Raw genomic sequence first — 18,082 nt, 5'->3', positions numbered from 1 at the left:
GTAAAGTATTTTACCCAGAGTATTTAATTATGGCTTGTTTTTTATTTGGTTGGTTTTCACGCTGAAGAATGAGGATGGCTGCAGGTACAATTTATTCACCTGCATGGTGGCTTCTAAATATTGTATATGAAATTGTGTGGAGAAACAGAATGTGGAAAAAAAACACTTTTAATTACAATTTATTGCAGGAATTAATCAACAAATGGAAATGGCTTGAATTCCTTTTTGTGCAATACAGATACTATTGCTAGCATTGGCCTGTAAGCATATATAATTGAGGAGATGATACTGCTCATATCTTTTTATTACTTTCTAAGCTATATACTTTTAAATTCTAGTGAGGACTAACTCAAACTTAGTTCAATTAACACAGCTCCACTTTCCTGAAGACTGTAAATTCACTCAGTGCAAAGTGAATGTAAATTGCTGCCAAGTGAAATGAGACATTTTAAACCTTCTTCTGTTGGTATAGGTGACTTCCAAGTGAAAGATCCAGTTAGTCAGGCCCAGGTTGTATTAAATCTCAGCAAACAGTTCATTCATTCATTGAAACAGTTATGAAAGTTAGTCAGTCTGAATGCTTCAAAGCTTTTAAAGGAGGAGGGATGAACAATAACTGTTTATGTGACATCTTCACATGTTATTTTTCTTGCTAGAAGTGTTGTAGCAAAAGTTTGCAATGGACAGAGAAGACCATTATGGTTAAAGTATGTGAGAATGCTACTGATATAGAATGCAGATAGGAAAATTATTTTTCTTAGCCACATTATGAAAATGAGAATTCAGCCACATTTGTCTGTAAGTAGGATTTTGCGCAATCTTCACAAGTGGATAAATTGTTTGATTCAACAAGAACTTTTTGTCGTAATTGACTTTTTTCAGATGTTCATTCACTTTGCGATTTTATTTGGTTTTAGTCTGAAGCATGCCACCTACTCCATTTTTCCTAACTTCTGTAGTAATTGTAACTTTCAGATGACCAATTCTGCTGGGACAGAATGCAAGCTGTCTACTATTAACTTTGTTTAGTACATAATAATTTATGGATATTTTTTCTGACATTCTTTATTGGTAATAGATATACAATACACTCTGGGTGATAATTTGCTAGAAGATCCTTCTAAAAGTGTGTGCCTTAGGACTCTTTCTTCATAGCTCCTCCCACCTTTGTATAGTAAATATATTATATATTTGTGTGTAGTACTTATGAATATGCAGACTTACACACCACATGTACTTACATAATCATGTACTAAAGAAAACTTGCTGGTGGTAATTTTTTTCTTTCTTACCCAGATATAAGACTGAGATGAGACTGCAGTGGTTGGTCAATGCATTCCAGATTTATTTTAGTAACCAGTATCAATTTATTTTAATAACATGAGAGTGTAGTACAAGATTGTACTTAAAAATCTAGTTATTGCGTAAAAATTGATTCTTCCCATTTCCATTTCAGATGGTTTGTTGAGTTTGTTTCTTTGAAGAGACATACTAGCTGAGGGAAAAATTTGGCAGTTATATATGTCTGTATTATTAATAATATCCAAATATTATTTGACCATATGGAGTATTTGGTAGGAGCAGCCTGTGACAGCATGTGATTTTTATTTTTTCTTTTGTAAACTTTCATCTCAATAGATGAACATTTAGATGCTGCTTTATCTAAGAAGTAGGTTTATTTGGTTACCAGAACTTTTGAAATAAATTATGTAAAAAATTTATTAAATCAAATGCTTAGATCAGAAAATGCTAAGGACTTTCAATATAAACCAAACTTTACCCTGGTGCATAAAGGCAAACTCCATGAGGAATTCCAAATTTAATTTAAATTCCTGACATAGGAAGATTAGATATACATTTTAAACACCAAAAACTTATGCATTCTCATGTAATTTGTGTTTTCTAGCTTATTAACCCTCTCTATATGGTCTCTGCTTTTTTTCCATTTATTTTAGCAAAAGTTGGGTTTTAAAACATTGTCAGAATCAATGACTCTTCAAAACTTGGATTTTTATTGGGGGTGCTTTAGCATTGCTTTTCACAGCTAATCATGTAGTTGTCACTAATGCACTAGCATTGATGTGCAGGATTGTTTTCGTAGCATTATGTGTGAATGAAGGCCCTGTAACATCTACTCCTTTTTCAACAGCTCGTTTTTCAAATATTAGGTCAATATAAATTGTTTAAAAAGAAATAATCAATTAAGGGGACCTACCCACAAACAATTATAACCCAGAGCTACTACTGTCAGTAGATTAAAGTTGATTATACTCTACATTTTTGGCACCATTTGGAGATCAGACAACATAATTTTTAAAGTAATTAACTGAAAACTACATTTCAACTTAATTCTCTTTCCATTATCTGTGAAATTTTCTCAAGTGAAAACCATATTTCATGAAAGTCTGCTGGAATGGTTTAGTTATCTTTTCTGGGTTTTTTTTTTTGTTTTTTCCCTTCTCTTACATTCTGTTTTTCAGAATGACAAAAACAGTGGCTTATGTTGAAATGTTTTCTACAAATTTAAAAGAAGTAAAAGACCAAAGAGAATGTGGGTTTTTAAAAGAATTTGTGGGTGGAGATTAATTCCAAACAGTTGATCATGTCTTGTTCCCATTTATGTGGCCAGCGTGGTGGAGAGGAATAAAAGGAGTTGTTATTCTGCCCCTCCCTGCCCTCATCTATCCACAAAGGCAACTCTTTTGTCAAGAGACTGTTAATAAGTTGATTTTTGCATCTTGTAAGGAGAAAGAAAGTGGAGTGATACAGCTTCTCTTCCTTCCTTCTACATGTCATCCAGCAGAACTGGTTGTTGCGTTTATAGCAGCTAGGAAAATACAGGAGGCAGTTAGACCTTTTCTGTTGCAGTTTGGTGTTAGAGTAGATTTTGAGTCAAAAAGTGTAAATTTTTTCTGAGTAAATTATTTATTCTCTTCAAATATCTTAATATGGTAGGAGTCATAGTATTACACAGCACAGTTAAGACCTCAGAAGAGTTTTCTTTATAATACAATAAAGGATGCAAAATTTGCTTTACTTGTATACATCCTGGTTTTCACTGAGAAACCGTTTTGTGTATTCTCAGTATCGGGATATACAGAGTTCTGATGTCTATATCATGTAGAGTTCTGTGTATGTTGGCACAGGACATAAACGTAAATGCATAAATATTCACAATATGCTGTCCTGATTTAACTCCAGCTGGCAGCTAAGCACCACACAGTCACTTGCTCACCCACCCACCCCTTCCACAGTGAGGGAATTGGAAGAGTAAAAGTGAGAAAACTTATGAGCTGAGATAAAGACAGTTTAATAAGTAAAGTAAAAGCCGCACACACAGCAAAGCAAAACAAGGAATTAATTCACAGCTTCCCATTAGCAGACAGATGTTCAGCTAACTCCAGGAAAGCAGGGCTCCGTCACTCATAATGGTTACTTGGGAAGAAAAACACCATAAATCTAGATGTCATCCCCCTCCTTCTTCTTCTCCCAATTTTATATGCGGAGCATGATATCATAAGGTGTGGAATATCCCTTTGGTCAGTTGGAGTCAACTGTCCCAGCTGTGTCCCCTCCCAGTTTCTTGTGCATCCCCAGCCTCCTTGCTGGTGGGGTGATGTGAGAAGCCTTGACTCTGTGTATGCACTGCTCAGCAATAATGAAAACATCTAACATTGTTTGCAGCACAAATTCAAAGCATAGCCCCACACTAGTTGCTATGAAGAAAATTAACTCTACCCCAGTCAAAACCAGCTGCGTACCATCAGTAAAGCAGAAGAGCAAATTATAAAATTGCACAGCTTAACAGGAGAAAGGAAGAAGCCAAATACTCACAGTATAGTATTTCTTTTTTTTTTTCCTCTGCTTCCCCACTTCTCTCCCCTGTCCCATGAGTCCATTCTACTCTGTGGGATGGAGGGACAAGGAATGAGTTGCTGCAGCTGGCTTGCCTTACCTATAATCACATTCATAGTTAGGGACATCACAGCCTGAAATGCATAATTTAAGGAGTATTAACTTCTACTTACCACAGGGAGGGAAAAAGCTTAATTGGTGTGGGGGATCTGATAGCTATATGAATGCTTCATATCTTGTAAGAAGTAAGACACCGGTGAAAATTGCTGACAGTGTGTCAAATTGTTGGCTTATAATTTCCTGTGTGTTCTTGCTTATAAAGGCAAGAACACATAATAAAGGGTCTCATGTGCACAATTCCTCATCTCCCACCAACGCAGGTTTTCACTACAAACCAAGTAAATTGTGGAAAATTTTGTGCCATCACCAGTTTTAAGCAAGTAGCAAGCAACATTGTTGTATATAACCGATCACCTGAGATCAGTCCTGTTCAATATGTAGTGGAGGATGAGTAGAACACAGCACATTTGCTCTGGATTGTGTAAGGACAGGTTTCTGTTCTCTGCAAAGATGCTGGAATTCATAGACGTGATCCTATGCTTTCAGTTAGCCGTGATAGATCTTTTAAGGCAGATTTTACAACCTGCTAACCTTGCAATGCAGATGGAGTTCAGCCTCCTTCTCTCTGGCATACAAGATGTTAGAAGCCATTCTGCTGTCCGGACAGAATCGGGTATTTGAAGGCACTTCTGTAGCCTGTTGTAGCCATAACCAGATCAGAGACCTAAGCAGTCCTTGTATTTTCAGTTGAGTATTGGTCTATATATGTCTGATACGAAATTAGAAGATACCTGAAATTGCCTGTTATTTTGATAAGCATAATCATAGCTCCTACTCGGAAACCAGTCCTTCAATTACTGTTTTTCTTGCAATTTAGAGACTCACCTTCTATGAGCTAGCACTAAATTAGTGTAATGCATTTACCAGTGAGTGCTTGAGAAGAAACAGAACTCTTATCATAGTAACTGGAGATCTTTTAAAGCATATTAAGCATTTACTGACCTCCATTTCTTTTTCAGTGGAGTTTCACATATTCTGGGAATTTGGGATTCAAAAGAAATTAAAGAGTAGGAAATAAGAGCTCTGCTTTATGCCATTGGTGTAGAGTAAAAAGAGAAGGTATATGCATTCTTTAGTGGTATTAATAATGTCAGAAGCTCCTCATCACATACATGGGTAACTGCAAAGAAGTGTGCATATAGTCGTGATAGCGCTATGGAAAATAGTGGTCACTTTACTGTAAGGTTTGTAGTATTCTGTGCAGTAATAGGAGAATAAAATTCCAGAGTGCTTTGCTAACTGTGAATAAAGTGAGATTTTTAATATCTATACAAATCTAAAACTAATTTTAATATTTTTGTTTCGTCAGAGCTGAGAATTCTTTAGTCAGTGAGAGCAGCATCATCCTGTAAACTCTCTTGAAAAAATGTAGTTTACCCTGAAAACTGTAATTTATTTATCTTGTCAGTTGCCAGGAGTTTAATCTCTTGGTGACTTTCAATTCTTTGCAGTCAAGATTCCTTAGTAACATTTTTTTCTCGTTCAATGATCGTAATTTGTTTTTATGTGTCTTTTTACATGTGCTTACTGTTCTGTCATAGGATTTCCTGTCGTATGTTGAAAAGGATACACTAGTGATCAGATTCCTGACGTGGAAAAGGAAAGTAAAAGCTCAGGTTAAAGAATTTTCTATAGATTTGTCTTTTTCAATGTGTTAGTATAGAAAAACAGGAAAACATCTCAGAATGCTTGGTCAAAGCCATTAAAGATTTTCCCAGGAGCTTTTAGCAGCTGGAGAAGTATTATATTGGGAAATACAGAGGAATTTTCTTTTAGATCTTACCTCAGTTCTTCCACTAAGTGCAGATTATTCCTTATAACTCAAAAAAAACCCCACCCCTCCTCTTGTCTGCTCCATCACCATTTTCCTTAGTAGTGTCTGGCAGCTACTGCAAGTAGGTTGCCTTTAGGTGCGGTTGAAATCTCTGAAGAGTCCGAATCTGGAGTCTGTAGCTCATTTATAGCCTTCCTCCCCACCCCACATGCATTTACCCAGTGATGCTTCCATGGCTGCTGCCAGAATGAAGGAAAAGAGTTAAGGAGCAGAGATGTAGTGGAGACTGAGGGGCTAACAAGTTTGGAAGAAGGATTGATAGTCACTGCTGTTTCCTCCTGTGCCTCCCTGGTTCAGATGTTACCTCCCTACATAGTCCAGTCTGTCCACAAATGGCATTATCTCTCTCTCTAGATTTTTAGTTTAGACAAAATAGGTGCTAGATAGTATTACCTTTTGCAGCTGCCACTTTGTATATTCATAAAGTTAGCATTGTTTTAGTTTTATATCCTTACATTTTACAATATCTATAAGACATTGTAACTGAGTTCTTTGTGTTAACTCTTTTTTTTTTATTATCTTTTTAGAAGAATGTTATCATGAGAATAGTTCTTGGCCTAATTATTTCTATTTTATCCTGGTTCTTAAAGGGCTATATGAGGGAAGGAATTTTCTTCCAAGTAATGGGAGTTAGCAGAGCAAATCCTGATTGTTTGTGTTTGCTGCTTTCTTGTAAAGTGAAGGATGCCATAAGCTTCAGAAAAATTTCCACTGCAACACATTGGTTGGGCATGGGTTCTTTAACAAGACGAATTTGGCTGAAAGTGAAAATCTGGGAAAATCTGTCTGTATTTGCTTAGTCAGACATCGCAACAAGAATGTTCTCATATTATCTGGAAATAACTCAGATTAGTCTGTCTTGTTCACTGTTAGAAGAACTGCTTCTGCTATTCTTAAACATAAGAAAGTAATAGCAAGTTATTTGCACTGGCAGAACTTTTTGTGTGTAATCTATTTGTGGCATTAACAGTAAAAACCCCACTGTTAAGTGTTTTGGACTAATGCATATTTGCCAAAATTTAATTGTAAATTATATGCAGCATGTAAGATGACATGTTATAGTCCCAGAGGCATTGAATGACGTCTCTGAATGATCTATAGCTGCTATTTGCTGCTTTGTTTAATAAGTAATATGGTATATAATAGTATGTATACATGAATATGTATTTATATATATGCGATACATGAATTTGTTCTTAGATCCAAAATGGGTTACCTCCACCCTGAGTGAAGTTAGTACCCAACTCTAGTATGCAATTTAAAAAATTAAAAAAAAAAAATCTCAGCCATTTTCTATAAAATTTACCTAAGCACCTTAAATTATTCCATGTGTCCAGAAGTACTGCCTTAACAGCGGAAACATTTTGGTATGTGTTTTGGTACATCTCCCTGACTAACCTGATCTCTTAAAACACATTCAGATCATCTCCTTATTCAAAGAACTATTTCAGTAATTTGTCCAGTAACGTTTTTACAAGTAAATATTTAATCGTTTTATTGGCATAGACATACAGAAACCTCTTTTTCCCCTCAGTGACTCTTCAGCTCTTCTTTAATATTTGGATACTCTCTAGAGAAAGAGATACAAGTTTGAATTTCATCAGGCAAACAATGGAATTCAGCTAATGCAACCCCCACTGAGGAGGTATCTTTACTAGATTATTTTTTTCAAGTAGGAGGGAAAATCCGATACTTTTTCCTGTACTTTCAGAAGGAATTGGTGGTCTCCATATCACTTGGTGCACAGTGCCTTTTATTTAGAACTCCTTTTTTTTTTTTTTTTTTTTTTTTTGTGAACATGAATACCTGAGAACACAGATTTATATACACTAATTGTATTAGATGTGAGGCAAATGATGAAATCTTCAAACCAGTGAGATTGTTAACGTTTTTGTTCATATTCGGAAACAAGTCTGTGGACACCCTAGGAATCGAAAATAAAAAAACCTAAAGGGTTTATCAAGTGTAAGTGCTTTATGGATTAGTAGCACTTGAGAGAGTTCTTCAAGATCCCAGTATGAATAAGAGCATCAGTATAATACCAATGTCCAGCTTTAGGCGTCTTCCTTCCTTTTCTGAGCTGACCCATATTGTTCTCATAAGACTGTAATTAGCTACTAGTTTTACAGTTATGAGATCAAATAAGAAGTTTCTTAGTCTGCACAGCATTGTGAAGTAAAAGTCATGCCTTATCACAGGGTATTAATGAACGGCACAGTTAATAAAGGCATAAAAGACACCTTAGGATGCCTTTCTTTGTAAATCTGTTCTGTTACATAGTTGAATGCAGTGGGGCAAATCCAGAACCTTCTTTAGGGGTTAGTTAATTATTTAGAACTCATTATAAACTTTGATCTATTTCTTCTTTTTTCAGTTTATTGTACAGATCTGTTTAAGGGGAGGTTACAGGAAACCAATAGTTATTGATTAAATTCTTGTTGGCAGTTTAGTGCTGGGATTAATTTTGAAATTTTTTGGATGGTTAATTAACTATTATGGATTTTCCCTAACAATTTATCATGTAGAACAAGATGGATATTTTTAATTTTCCTCTGCATTGAGTCATAGTAAGTCCAGTTTCATGTCTGCTTTCAGAAAAGCTAAAAAATGTTTAATGGTTGACACATTTTATTTGCTAAAAATAATTTAAAACTCTACAATTTCACTTGTGCCTTCTGTCCTTTCTCCTTTCCTTTTCTCCAAGGTAGATATATACCTTTTTTTTTTTTAATTTCAGGTAATTTGAAACATTGATAAAATCTATACGTGAGAAATTATAATAGTAAGAACTGCTTCTAAAAATAGTAGTGAAAGTAATTTTATATGGATGTTATTATTTAAATTAGCTGAACCTCAATGGTATTTTTGGATGTGTACTTCTCTGGGCTTATATCAAAATGTTTCATTACCAAAAGGAGTTTTATTACCCAATAATATAGAAGATTGTAAAGATTTATGAAGTCTTATTTTGTAAAGTTTTTTGGTTTTTGTTTTTTTTTCTTTTTGTAAGACATAAGAAAAGGAGCTCGAGTAAACTTGGTGAATCAGTTATTTAACATACAAAAGGAGGAATCCAGTTATATATGATAAATATAAAAACCACCTACCTTTCTGTGACCTACAGGCAAGGCTTTTGAATCAAAGCTAAAACAGCACAGATTTTTATTCTTCCCCTCTCTCTCCGCAGAAAATTTAGGCCAAGAGATTTGAAAGTTCTTTAATATTCCTCTGAATAACTGTTGACTGCTTCAACTATGTCCTTATATATCCCCATGTTATGTTGAAAATTTTCTTGAGTTCTCTGAAGTAGTGATCATAATCTCCTTATGCCCTGATTGTCTCTTGTGAAATGGAATTAATTAATTCATGTGCCAGGTTAATTGTAGTCTGTTTGGTACATCCCCTCACGCTCTCATCCCCTCACTTGGGAAACGTCATGGAAAAAGCCTTCTGAAATGCTAAATTCTTCTTTCTTGGGTTCATTTGAATTCAACTAGAGCTGCTGGGAGCCAAGCAGCTGTTGAAAATTGAGCAATTAGCCTGCATGCTTAAGAAAACAGCATCCACCGTTATGGTTTATATATTATTCTGATATTATTGATCTGAACTGTTTAATTAATGCTTGTGAATTCATTAACAGAAATAAATTATTTTCAAGCCATAACAAAATTTATTGAACTTTTCAACTGAGAAATTCTGATATGACAGTGAGATTTAAAAGGAAGATATTGTAGTTTACATAGCAGAGTGAGCATGGTCTATGTTAGTGTGGAAAATCAATGTCCTCTGCTTTCCTTTTTTAACTTTCTGGTTACCAAAATGTTTTGTGGTTCCTTTGAAAAGTAGCTGAGGTTGATGGGGGAAATGCTAGTAGTTAGAGGAAGGGTAGTTACTTATTGAAGCACTGTTATGTTTTATAGGGGTAAAGTTCCATGAGGAAAAAAAAAGAAAAAATACTTGATAATTGCAGAATAGATAAATGCTCATAATATTGTGTCATGTTCTCTCTTCTGTGAAAGTTATTTTAAATCAAGCTGAACAAGTGTTTTGCATCTTTAAGTGTTCTGTTCTAAATCAACCATACTCTATACTGAAATCTCTGCTTGGTGATGATACTGTAACACTTATAAGTGGTCCTCACAGGGTTTCTTTTAAGAAGTTATTCAATTTTTCTAGTTATATGATAGCTTTTGTATATTGCAATGAGAGCAAGAGATGATAGAGGAAACACTGAAAGTAATTTAAAGTGGGCCTTTTTTTGAAAACTCACCCCTTTTTCATTGGAAAGCTAGGTCGGCAATCTAAACTACTCCTAGATCTGATGTAGTGTAGCTCGGTTCTATTATTTACTGTATATACATTTACATAAACAAATTTCCAGAAATGACTACATTATTTTAGAGCTCAGTTCTAATAGGATAATCTACACCAAGTAGGTTAGATCCTCTTGAAAATGTTTTTCGGCTATGGAGCATTAGAATCACAACTTCTGTGGGATTTTTCATATAGGCAAGAACCTAATCACAGAGCTCTCTATGCATAGATCCCCTTTAGGCAGGGCTGTTGTTGCGTATTCTTTTGATGCAGCATGTGGTTTTGTATCTGCATTGTGGGCTGTTATAAACATTTCTGATGCATATTCAAGTCACTTATCAGCCCCTAACTAACTTTCAGCGTCATTTGAAAGCTTTTGGACGCGCAGCATCTAAACTCTGGTTGTGTGAATGTCGCTGCTTCCCTGCGGGAATATAGGTCACGGAGCATGTTAGAGCAGAGGATAAAGCACTTCCAGCTGAAGAAATCTGACTGTAGAACAACCTTATAGAATGACCACTCACTTTCTTTTTTTTCCTTTGCTGAGCACCATAATCAGTGGCAGGCAGGGTGTCAAATATAATAAATGGACATAGCAGCCAAGTCATGTGTTACTTTGATAACTGTTGTCTTTCCTGGCCAGGAAATATAAGGCAATTTGGAACGCCTGCTTTGGAGGACACTGGGGTGCATTATAATCTGACCATCTTTAGAAAATATTGAAAAGTTAGAGTCTTCAGGAAGAAAGAAACACATAATTTTAACCATATTTATTAATCCAAATCTCTACCTGGGTATAATTCTGAGCCTATAAATGGAAAAAAAAATGCAGCATTAGGGATTTAGTTATTGCTGACAGCTTGGTGGACCAATGTCACTCAGGCAGCATTTTAAAAATCTAAGATAGCTGTAAACTCAAGGAATATTTTTGCCAGTATATATATAAAATCCACAGACAAGGGAAATAAAAAAAAAAGCTTTATGTAACACAGACATATTTTACATGTCCATCCATAGACCTTAACTTAAATGGGATTGTAATTTGTTTTTCTGTTTTCCTTTTTCATTTGTTTTTTCCTCTTTATATGTAATTTAGTGAAATAGCTAAGACATGTTTCATTAATGAACGATCTAACAAAGCAATATCACATTGTTGAAGTCAGTTGATTTAGTGATTAATGTATTTATTATGCTTGCAGATGAAAAAAAAATACATTTATATGATGTAGACTAATTACCTATTTACTTGGATTCTGATACAAATCCTTCTGCCACTGTGGTTTCATAGTTTATAAACAGTGAATTAAATGTCAGTGACTTTATTATGGAGGAAAAACATAAAGTATGTAGCATGAGTAAACCAGTGTATGATTTGCCAAAGTAGAAGACAGTGGCTGAAACTCTGTGATGAAACAAAGATAGGGAGTACATGTCCAAGTTGATTGTTTCTGTTTTATGCCCAGCTTGAGCCTTGTGGAGGCAATTTTTTTTTTCCGTCTCTGGTATTTTTTCAGTCTCTGGTATTTTTTTGTGTTCAATAGGTAACTGGTTTCACTGAATTTCTTTCTCAGTTGAGGTGTTCTGGATTAGAAGCTGAGCATAGATACCCTTTTGACAAGTTTGCATTCCTAATAATAATGACTTGCACAAGATCAGTCAAATTTTGTAGTCTGTTGTAAGTCCCTCGTAAGGACAGTAATATACATTTAAAAGCTGAGTCTTGCTAGGTACATCCCTGTGAGCTCTGAAGGTGCTTTTGGTTGCAGATTTACATGTGCTGTTAAGCCGTATTCTAATCAAGAAACTCAAGAGCATGGAACTTAGTTTCAAGGTCCTGATACAAGTGCTTTGAATTTATTCTGAGCTATCTTTCATTGTGCTCTGGGCTATTGTAGCAATACTGTGAGTTTTCAAAGTAATACTTAATACGATAATCACTTTCAAGAATAGGAGTGCCAGGCTGTATCTTCAGAAATCAATATTTTCAAAGACAATCTAAAGTTTTTATTAACAGAATATTGTTTGATAGATAAGTAGGAAAGTTATTGCGAAATGAACTATTACAAATACTTTTTTCCTTTTTTTTTTCTTTTTTTTTTTTTTTCTTATCCCCACTCTAGACAATAGATTTAGAGGGATTCAAGCTGTTCATGAAGACTTTTCTGGAGGCTGACCTACCAGATGATTTCATTGAGCATCTTTTTACATCATTTAGCAACAAAATCTCTCACTGCAGCCCGTTAATAAAAAACAAACCCCAGCACCTTTCTGGAGGTAAGTAATAAAATCACAGTAATAGAAGAACTGAAGTTTCCCACTCCTTGCTATTTTACATCTAATAGCTATAAATGTATGGAATTCTAAATTGTATTTTTTTTTTTTATCATTATATTTGTGAAATTGAAGAAACTAACTCAGTAATGAAAAAGAAATATTGTGAAAAGAAATGGAAATTAAATGGTTTCATCTTTTTAATTCACAATAATGATGCAGCTGAGACACCAAGTGGACAGTCTTTGTCATGTTAATGCTAATCAGATTACTATAGTTACATGATCTTGCTGCCTACTGTATAAACACTTATAAACCTTCACAGTATCATGCAGGAGGATCCTACTGGTGCTCTACAGTTTCTGTGCCCAATTACTGCTGCTTCTCTGAATTGTCTAGGAGTGTTACTGCTTTTAGTAATCCTACATACTTATGAGGTACTGATATTTTAAGTGTCCTGTAAGTGTTAGCAGTATTTCTTTTCCCAAAGTAAGAATCTTCTTTAATGCAGTTTGAAATTTTCATGCTAAACTAAACATTTTTATTAAAAATGATTTTTTGACTTCAGAGGACATAACATGTTAAAATACTTCCATGCAAGATAGTGTTACAAGCTATCAACTTACAAAATTTTATAAAACTTTTAAAGAAATTTTGCTGAAGGAATTTATTATTATATATATTATTTTAGATGTTATTTTAGATATTTATTTATTTATTAATATTACCTTCCTAACTTGAAATATTTGGTTTAGCACTTTAGCAGTTCAAAAATGAGTAGCTAAAAGCAGAAGCTAGACTAATTTAATTAAATAAATTGCATGTTTTGAACAGCTGGGGTAATCAAGCACTTACAGCAAGTTACCAAATGGTTTGATGGATACCTAATTGCTTGAATTTTTTACATGAAGTTTAGATATCTTCAAATTGCAACTCATCCAGAAGTTGTGAATTTGATACAAGTGCTACTAGTTGAAACATTAGCTTTTCTTGAGGTTATCAAGCACTAGATTTCCATAGATGCCTCAGTCTACAATACTAATTATAGGCTTTCAGATACCACCCATTGACTCTGACCTGTTTTTTCTTTTTAGTGCATGCTGTTTTCAACTATGATAAATAGTTGATAGGTTATTTTTCTTTATTTAAGTTTCTTTATTTAAGTTTATGGTACCTGTTATTTCCACTTCTTAGCTTTATATTTCCTGGCAAAAAAAAAAATGCTAAACCAACCAACTAACCAACAAAACCATATTACATTATTGTCTTATATTATAATGTATATATATAATGGTCATTAACTGTAATTAAACTTAACTGATTTTTTTTTTTTTTCTACTAGCAAAGCTTGCTTACCACATCAAGGGCATAATTTTTTTTTTTATTTGAATTGAATTCTTCAGGTCTCTTTTTATCCTTTCTAATCAGAACTGACATAGACACATCTTCTTACACAGATATCTGTTGTGCAGACAGTACATTTATAAATGTTTGGGCTTTTGTTGTTGGCTGTCTAGACTGGTTTCATGTACAGAGCAGTAGGCTTAATAGACTATGGTGTATTCAAAACTTTCTGTTGCTAATTACAGGTTTGATAATGAGTTATTCAAGGATTTGGGCAAGTCTTTTTAAATCAGTGATTCAGTCTTTTGCCCTTAAAGATGCTTTGCAACAGAATCTCTAAGGGCATTCTAAATGTATTGTATGCTGCAAGGTATATTTTGGATGTCATAAATTTTCAGCATTGCTTTTTTTTTTTTTTTTTTTCTTACTGTGAATATAGATTCTGTTGCCTGTAAAGTCTCAGCAGCACAGTTTCATTTCAACTTTCATTACTTTTAATTTTTCATTGAAGTTTTCATCATGTTTTGATCAATGAGTAGCATCAGCAATAAACATGCACTGTACCAGCCACCAAAATTTGTAATCTTTTACACTTGACGCTTTTTGCCTCATAACTTCAGTAGCAGCTGCTGTTTAGTGGTGCGTATTTATTTGTTAAGCTGTGTTTTTACATATGTTGTCCAAGTACTATTATTTCAAAAAATCACCTTTTATCATTCTGCTGTTTTGTTTCTACGGTTTTGACACTTCATGTATAGAAATGAGAACAAATGTTTTTAGGTCATTGTCAGATTTACAGCTAAATTCTGCCCATTATAGGCCATATTCAGCTTTCTTCGCTTCCACTATGATTCTCTGATTTTATTCTTATTTGTGGTATAGTAATTGTTATTGTTGTTGTTGTTATTAATATTGTTGTTGTTTAAACTGTATGCTGTTTCTTGCTCTAATGCTACCTTCTAATTTTTTTTTTGTGTTCACCGTTCCCTGTTTGTAGTTAATTTTAGTATTTTCCCATTAATAAGGACTTTAGAAATGTAACATGAGGCCAGATTAGTAGTATTCCTTGTATATTTATTGTAATAGCAGAAGGACTGTTTGATAAATTTTTATATCCAAAGCATGAGTCTATGATTCTATGTTCAGAGACACAATTCAGTTCACGTTATACAAATTAGTTGTGCTTCTTAATATACTGTTTATATTGTAATTCAATTGCATGAGATTTAAACTAGATGTTACATCTTTTTACTTTTAAATACTACAAATTATAAAGTGTGTATTGGTACATTTTGATGTGCAAATGAAAATTACAGAAACATTCATTTTAGGATCTCTAGTAATTTTTAAGTGTTACCAATAGTGAAAAAAACTGACCATACTTGGAAATAAACTTGTCAGAAACATTTGACGTTCTTCTGGAAACTGGGAAGGTACATGAGAACTAGAGAAGATCACAAGGAAAGTAGCAGGGTTCATAAATCTCCCTAATATATGTCCGCATTTTACTTGGTGTCTTTTGGTCCACTCATATCTGTTTATAAATTCTATTTTCAGTTAAGGTGTCTGAAGAGAGATGGAAACAGATGCCAGGTAAGCAGCAGCACTGTAAGTCATCTGTAAGTCAGGACATTGTAGCCACCCCTCTCCCACCTCTGATTAAGAAGTAATACTTTAACCTGTACCTTGCAGCTGATGGTAAGCTAAAAGATACCTTAAAATTTTTATGCCTTTTCATTTGGCTTTCAGGATTATACACTTTTGAGATGAGTTAACCCAAGTTTTATAATACTTTTTATTCTGTACATAAGATTCACATAAGACTGGAATGTGAACTATTTGTGTAAATTGTGATATTAAAGCTAGCACCTTAAATGGTTGACATTTTCTAAAGTCTTAATTTTAAGAGGACTTCACAGACACCCAAACTTACTTAGTAGAATATTGCTCTGTTAAATCTTTTTGTTCATTTTAATATTTACTTTCAGCATTTGTTATCTGCCTGAAACTGTGAACATGAACTTAATTTCAAGATCTGTTTTCTGCATGCCAATTTGCTCTTATTTACTGAAATATTTTTTTTCCCACTTATGTACCTCAATAGACCTTTGCGAAAGTCTTCGTATTGTAATGAAGTTTTTCAAGATAAAAATAGGAGGAAAAAACACCATCAGAATTCTGTTTCCATTTGCTACAGTGATTAACTTGTCCAAGACAAATGAATGAGAGAAATTATGTATGCAGGTTATGTGTGCAGTGATGAATCTGTACTGTATTAGTTATAGAAAATATTTAAGAACAGTAGATCCTGTTGTGAAGTTTGATCTTTAACATCACTAATGTCAGTAAGAAATGTAACAAACATGTAAAGAAAGTTTTATTATTAGTTTTATTATTAGTTGCTGTCCTTCCCCGTTTTTTCCTCTGTTTATTGGTCCTGCAAATTCCAGTAATATCATCAGGACCAGTCCTATTAATGTTCTCTTGAAACAGAAAGCATGATAATATTGAAACTTACATTCCAAGTGCTACACTGGAACTGCTCTTGATCAAGATATTTGAGCAATTATTATGACTATTGTTTAAATTCTATGTTTATTTCCATAGTATTCTGTGGTCAAGGCTTCCATGTCTTAAATATGTGTTGCTCTGACACACATCTGGCTGTGGTTTTGGGGAGACTACACACTTGGGTATTATCAGAGTTTTCTTTGACACTAAAACATCTTAAATAGTGTAGCTATTGCCAATCTGTAAGTTAGATGAAGCTTCTACAAGCACAAGGAAGTGAGTGCAGCATTGAGCAGGGATTGTTTTAATATGTAGATTAACATATAATGTAGTAGAATAAAAATACTCACTGAATCTTTTTGTGGTCAAATGACATCAGATCAAGACAAATGAAAAAAAAAGGGCTATACCATTCCCATAATTGATTTTTTTTTTCAAAAGTTTGCTTTATCCATATAATACTTGAAATCCTCATTATCATTTTAATTCTGCCTTTGCTGGATAAACTATGAACACAAATTGTTTAAAACTTTACATTTATATTTAAATTGAGACATCATCTGAGATCCACATAAAATGAAGATACTTGTATGCAAGAGTTATGTTTTAATTTTCTGCTTGTATCATATGTTAAGTATAACAAAGACTATGTGTTATTTCCAGGTCTGAGACTTAGCAAAGGTACCTCTACATCCCGACCTCCTACTCCCGCCAACTTACATTTACCAGACATGATCCAGCTGAAAGATATTGTTTGCTATTTGTCACTGCTGGAAAGAGGAAGACCTGAAGACAAGCTAGAATGTATGCTCTTTTTTTTTAAGTTAATTTTAATATTTATTTCAATAAGTTATCAAAAATTCTGTTTATAAATTTTATGACCTTAAGAAATATGGTTCTAGGTTACCATTATTGCGGAAGTTGTCTTTTATTCTTGATAATAGTATTAATTTGATAAAATTTTAAATTCTTTCTATCTGGCACACACTAAGATGGGGAGTAAGGATCATGCAGTCTGCAGTTAAAATAATCCTTTCTATACCGTCATCTTTTGATTAGTATCAGATCTGAGGAAAACAAACGGAATATACTGAGGATGCTTAAAGATATATAGAAGTGGTGAATAATCTGTAGAAAACAAGGTAATTCAAACCAAGAATAGTTGTTAGTATGGGCCGTGGGCTCTATAATATTAGTGAATACAGAAAAGCCAAGAATGATCCAAGTCTGCACCACTGTTGGTAATGAATGTTTGACACTGGAAGTTAGAAATTACTTGAGTTTTTTAATTAGAGTCCTGATTCATTAAAGCTCAATACCTCTACCTGTTCAAAAAATAACTGAGAGTTTGATCTGCGAATCAGAGAAAAAAAGAGTCATATGGTAAAAAAAAAATATAATCTTTTGGTATCATATGATTAGAATGTGAGGATGTATGCATGAATGTGCATTCAGAACACAAGCATAGGAAAACTAAGATCTTGGGTTTCATTTCAACTTACAATATAATAACTGTTTCATGGTAGCAAGTTATGTAAGCCTTACCAGAGCTCTGAAGAGCTCTATGCACAAACCATAGCATGAAATGGAGATCACTTGCCTCCTCTGGTGTCAGGAACTGGTACAACGAAAAGGGGTAGAGACAGAGGAACAGATGATGAATTTAGTGTAGGGGATGTTCCATGAACTTCCTGCATCAGGAACTTGATAGGTAAAAGGGTATGAATGATCTATATGATTTAAGAGCGAGAGTGCCTGATCTAATAAATGTGTGGTACTTGGATGTTCAAGATCATTTGTATTTACTACAAATTATTAAGGACATGGTTATTG

At 34.0% G+C, this 18,082-nt stretch overlaps 1 protein-coding gene across 5 annotated transcripts in view; it reads left to right on the top strand.

Annotated features, from left to right (window-relative positions):
* The window catches only part of DGKB (diacylglycerol kinase beta), a 359,718-nt gene that overhangs the window by 79,029 nt on the left and 262,607 nt on the right, over positions 1-18,082 (top strand). For all 5 annotated transcript variants that reach the window (XM_086741529.1, XM_086741533.1, XM_086741530.1 and 2 more), the window contains 3 exons: positions 12,244-12,397; positions 15,296-15,331; positions 16,913-17,053. In XM_086741529.1, coding sequence (XP_086597655.1) covers positions 12,244-12,397; positions 15,296-15,331; positions 16,913-17,053 — 331 coding nt within the window. The remainder of the gene's footprint in view (positions 1-12,243; positions 12,398-15,295; positions 15,332-16,912; positions 17,054-18,082) is intronic.

Source organism: Chlamydotis macqueenii, chromosome 2 (assembly GCF_036417535.1).
Source record: "Chlamydotis macqueenii isolate bChlMac1 chromosome 2, bChlMac1.mat, whole genome shotgun sequence".
Classification (NCBI taxonomy): Eukaryota; Metazoa; Chordata; class Aves; order Otidiformes; family Otididae; genus Chlamydotis; species Chlamydotis macqueenii.
Note: the sequence above shows the minus strand (reverse complement) of the source record. Positions and strands in the feature narration are given on the sequence as shown.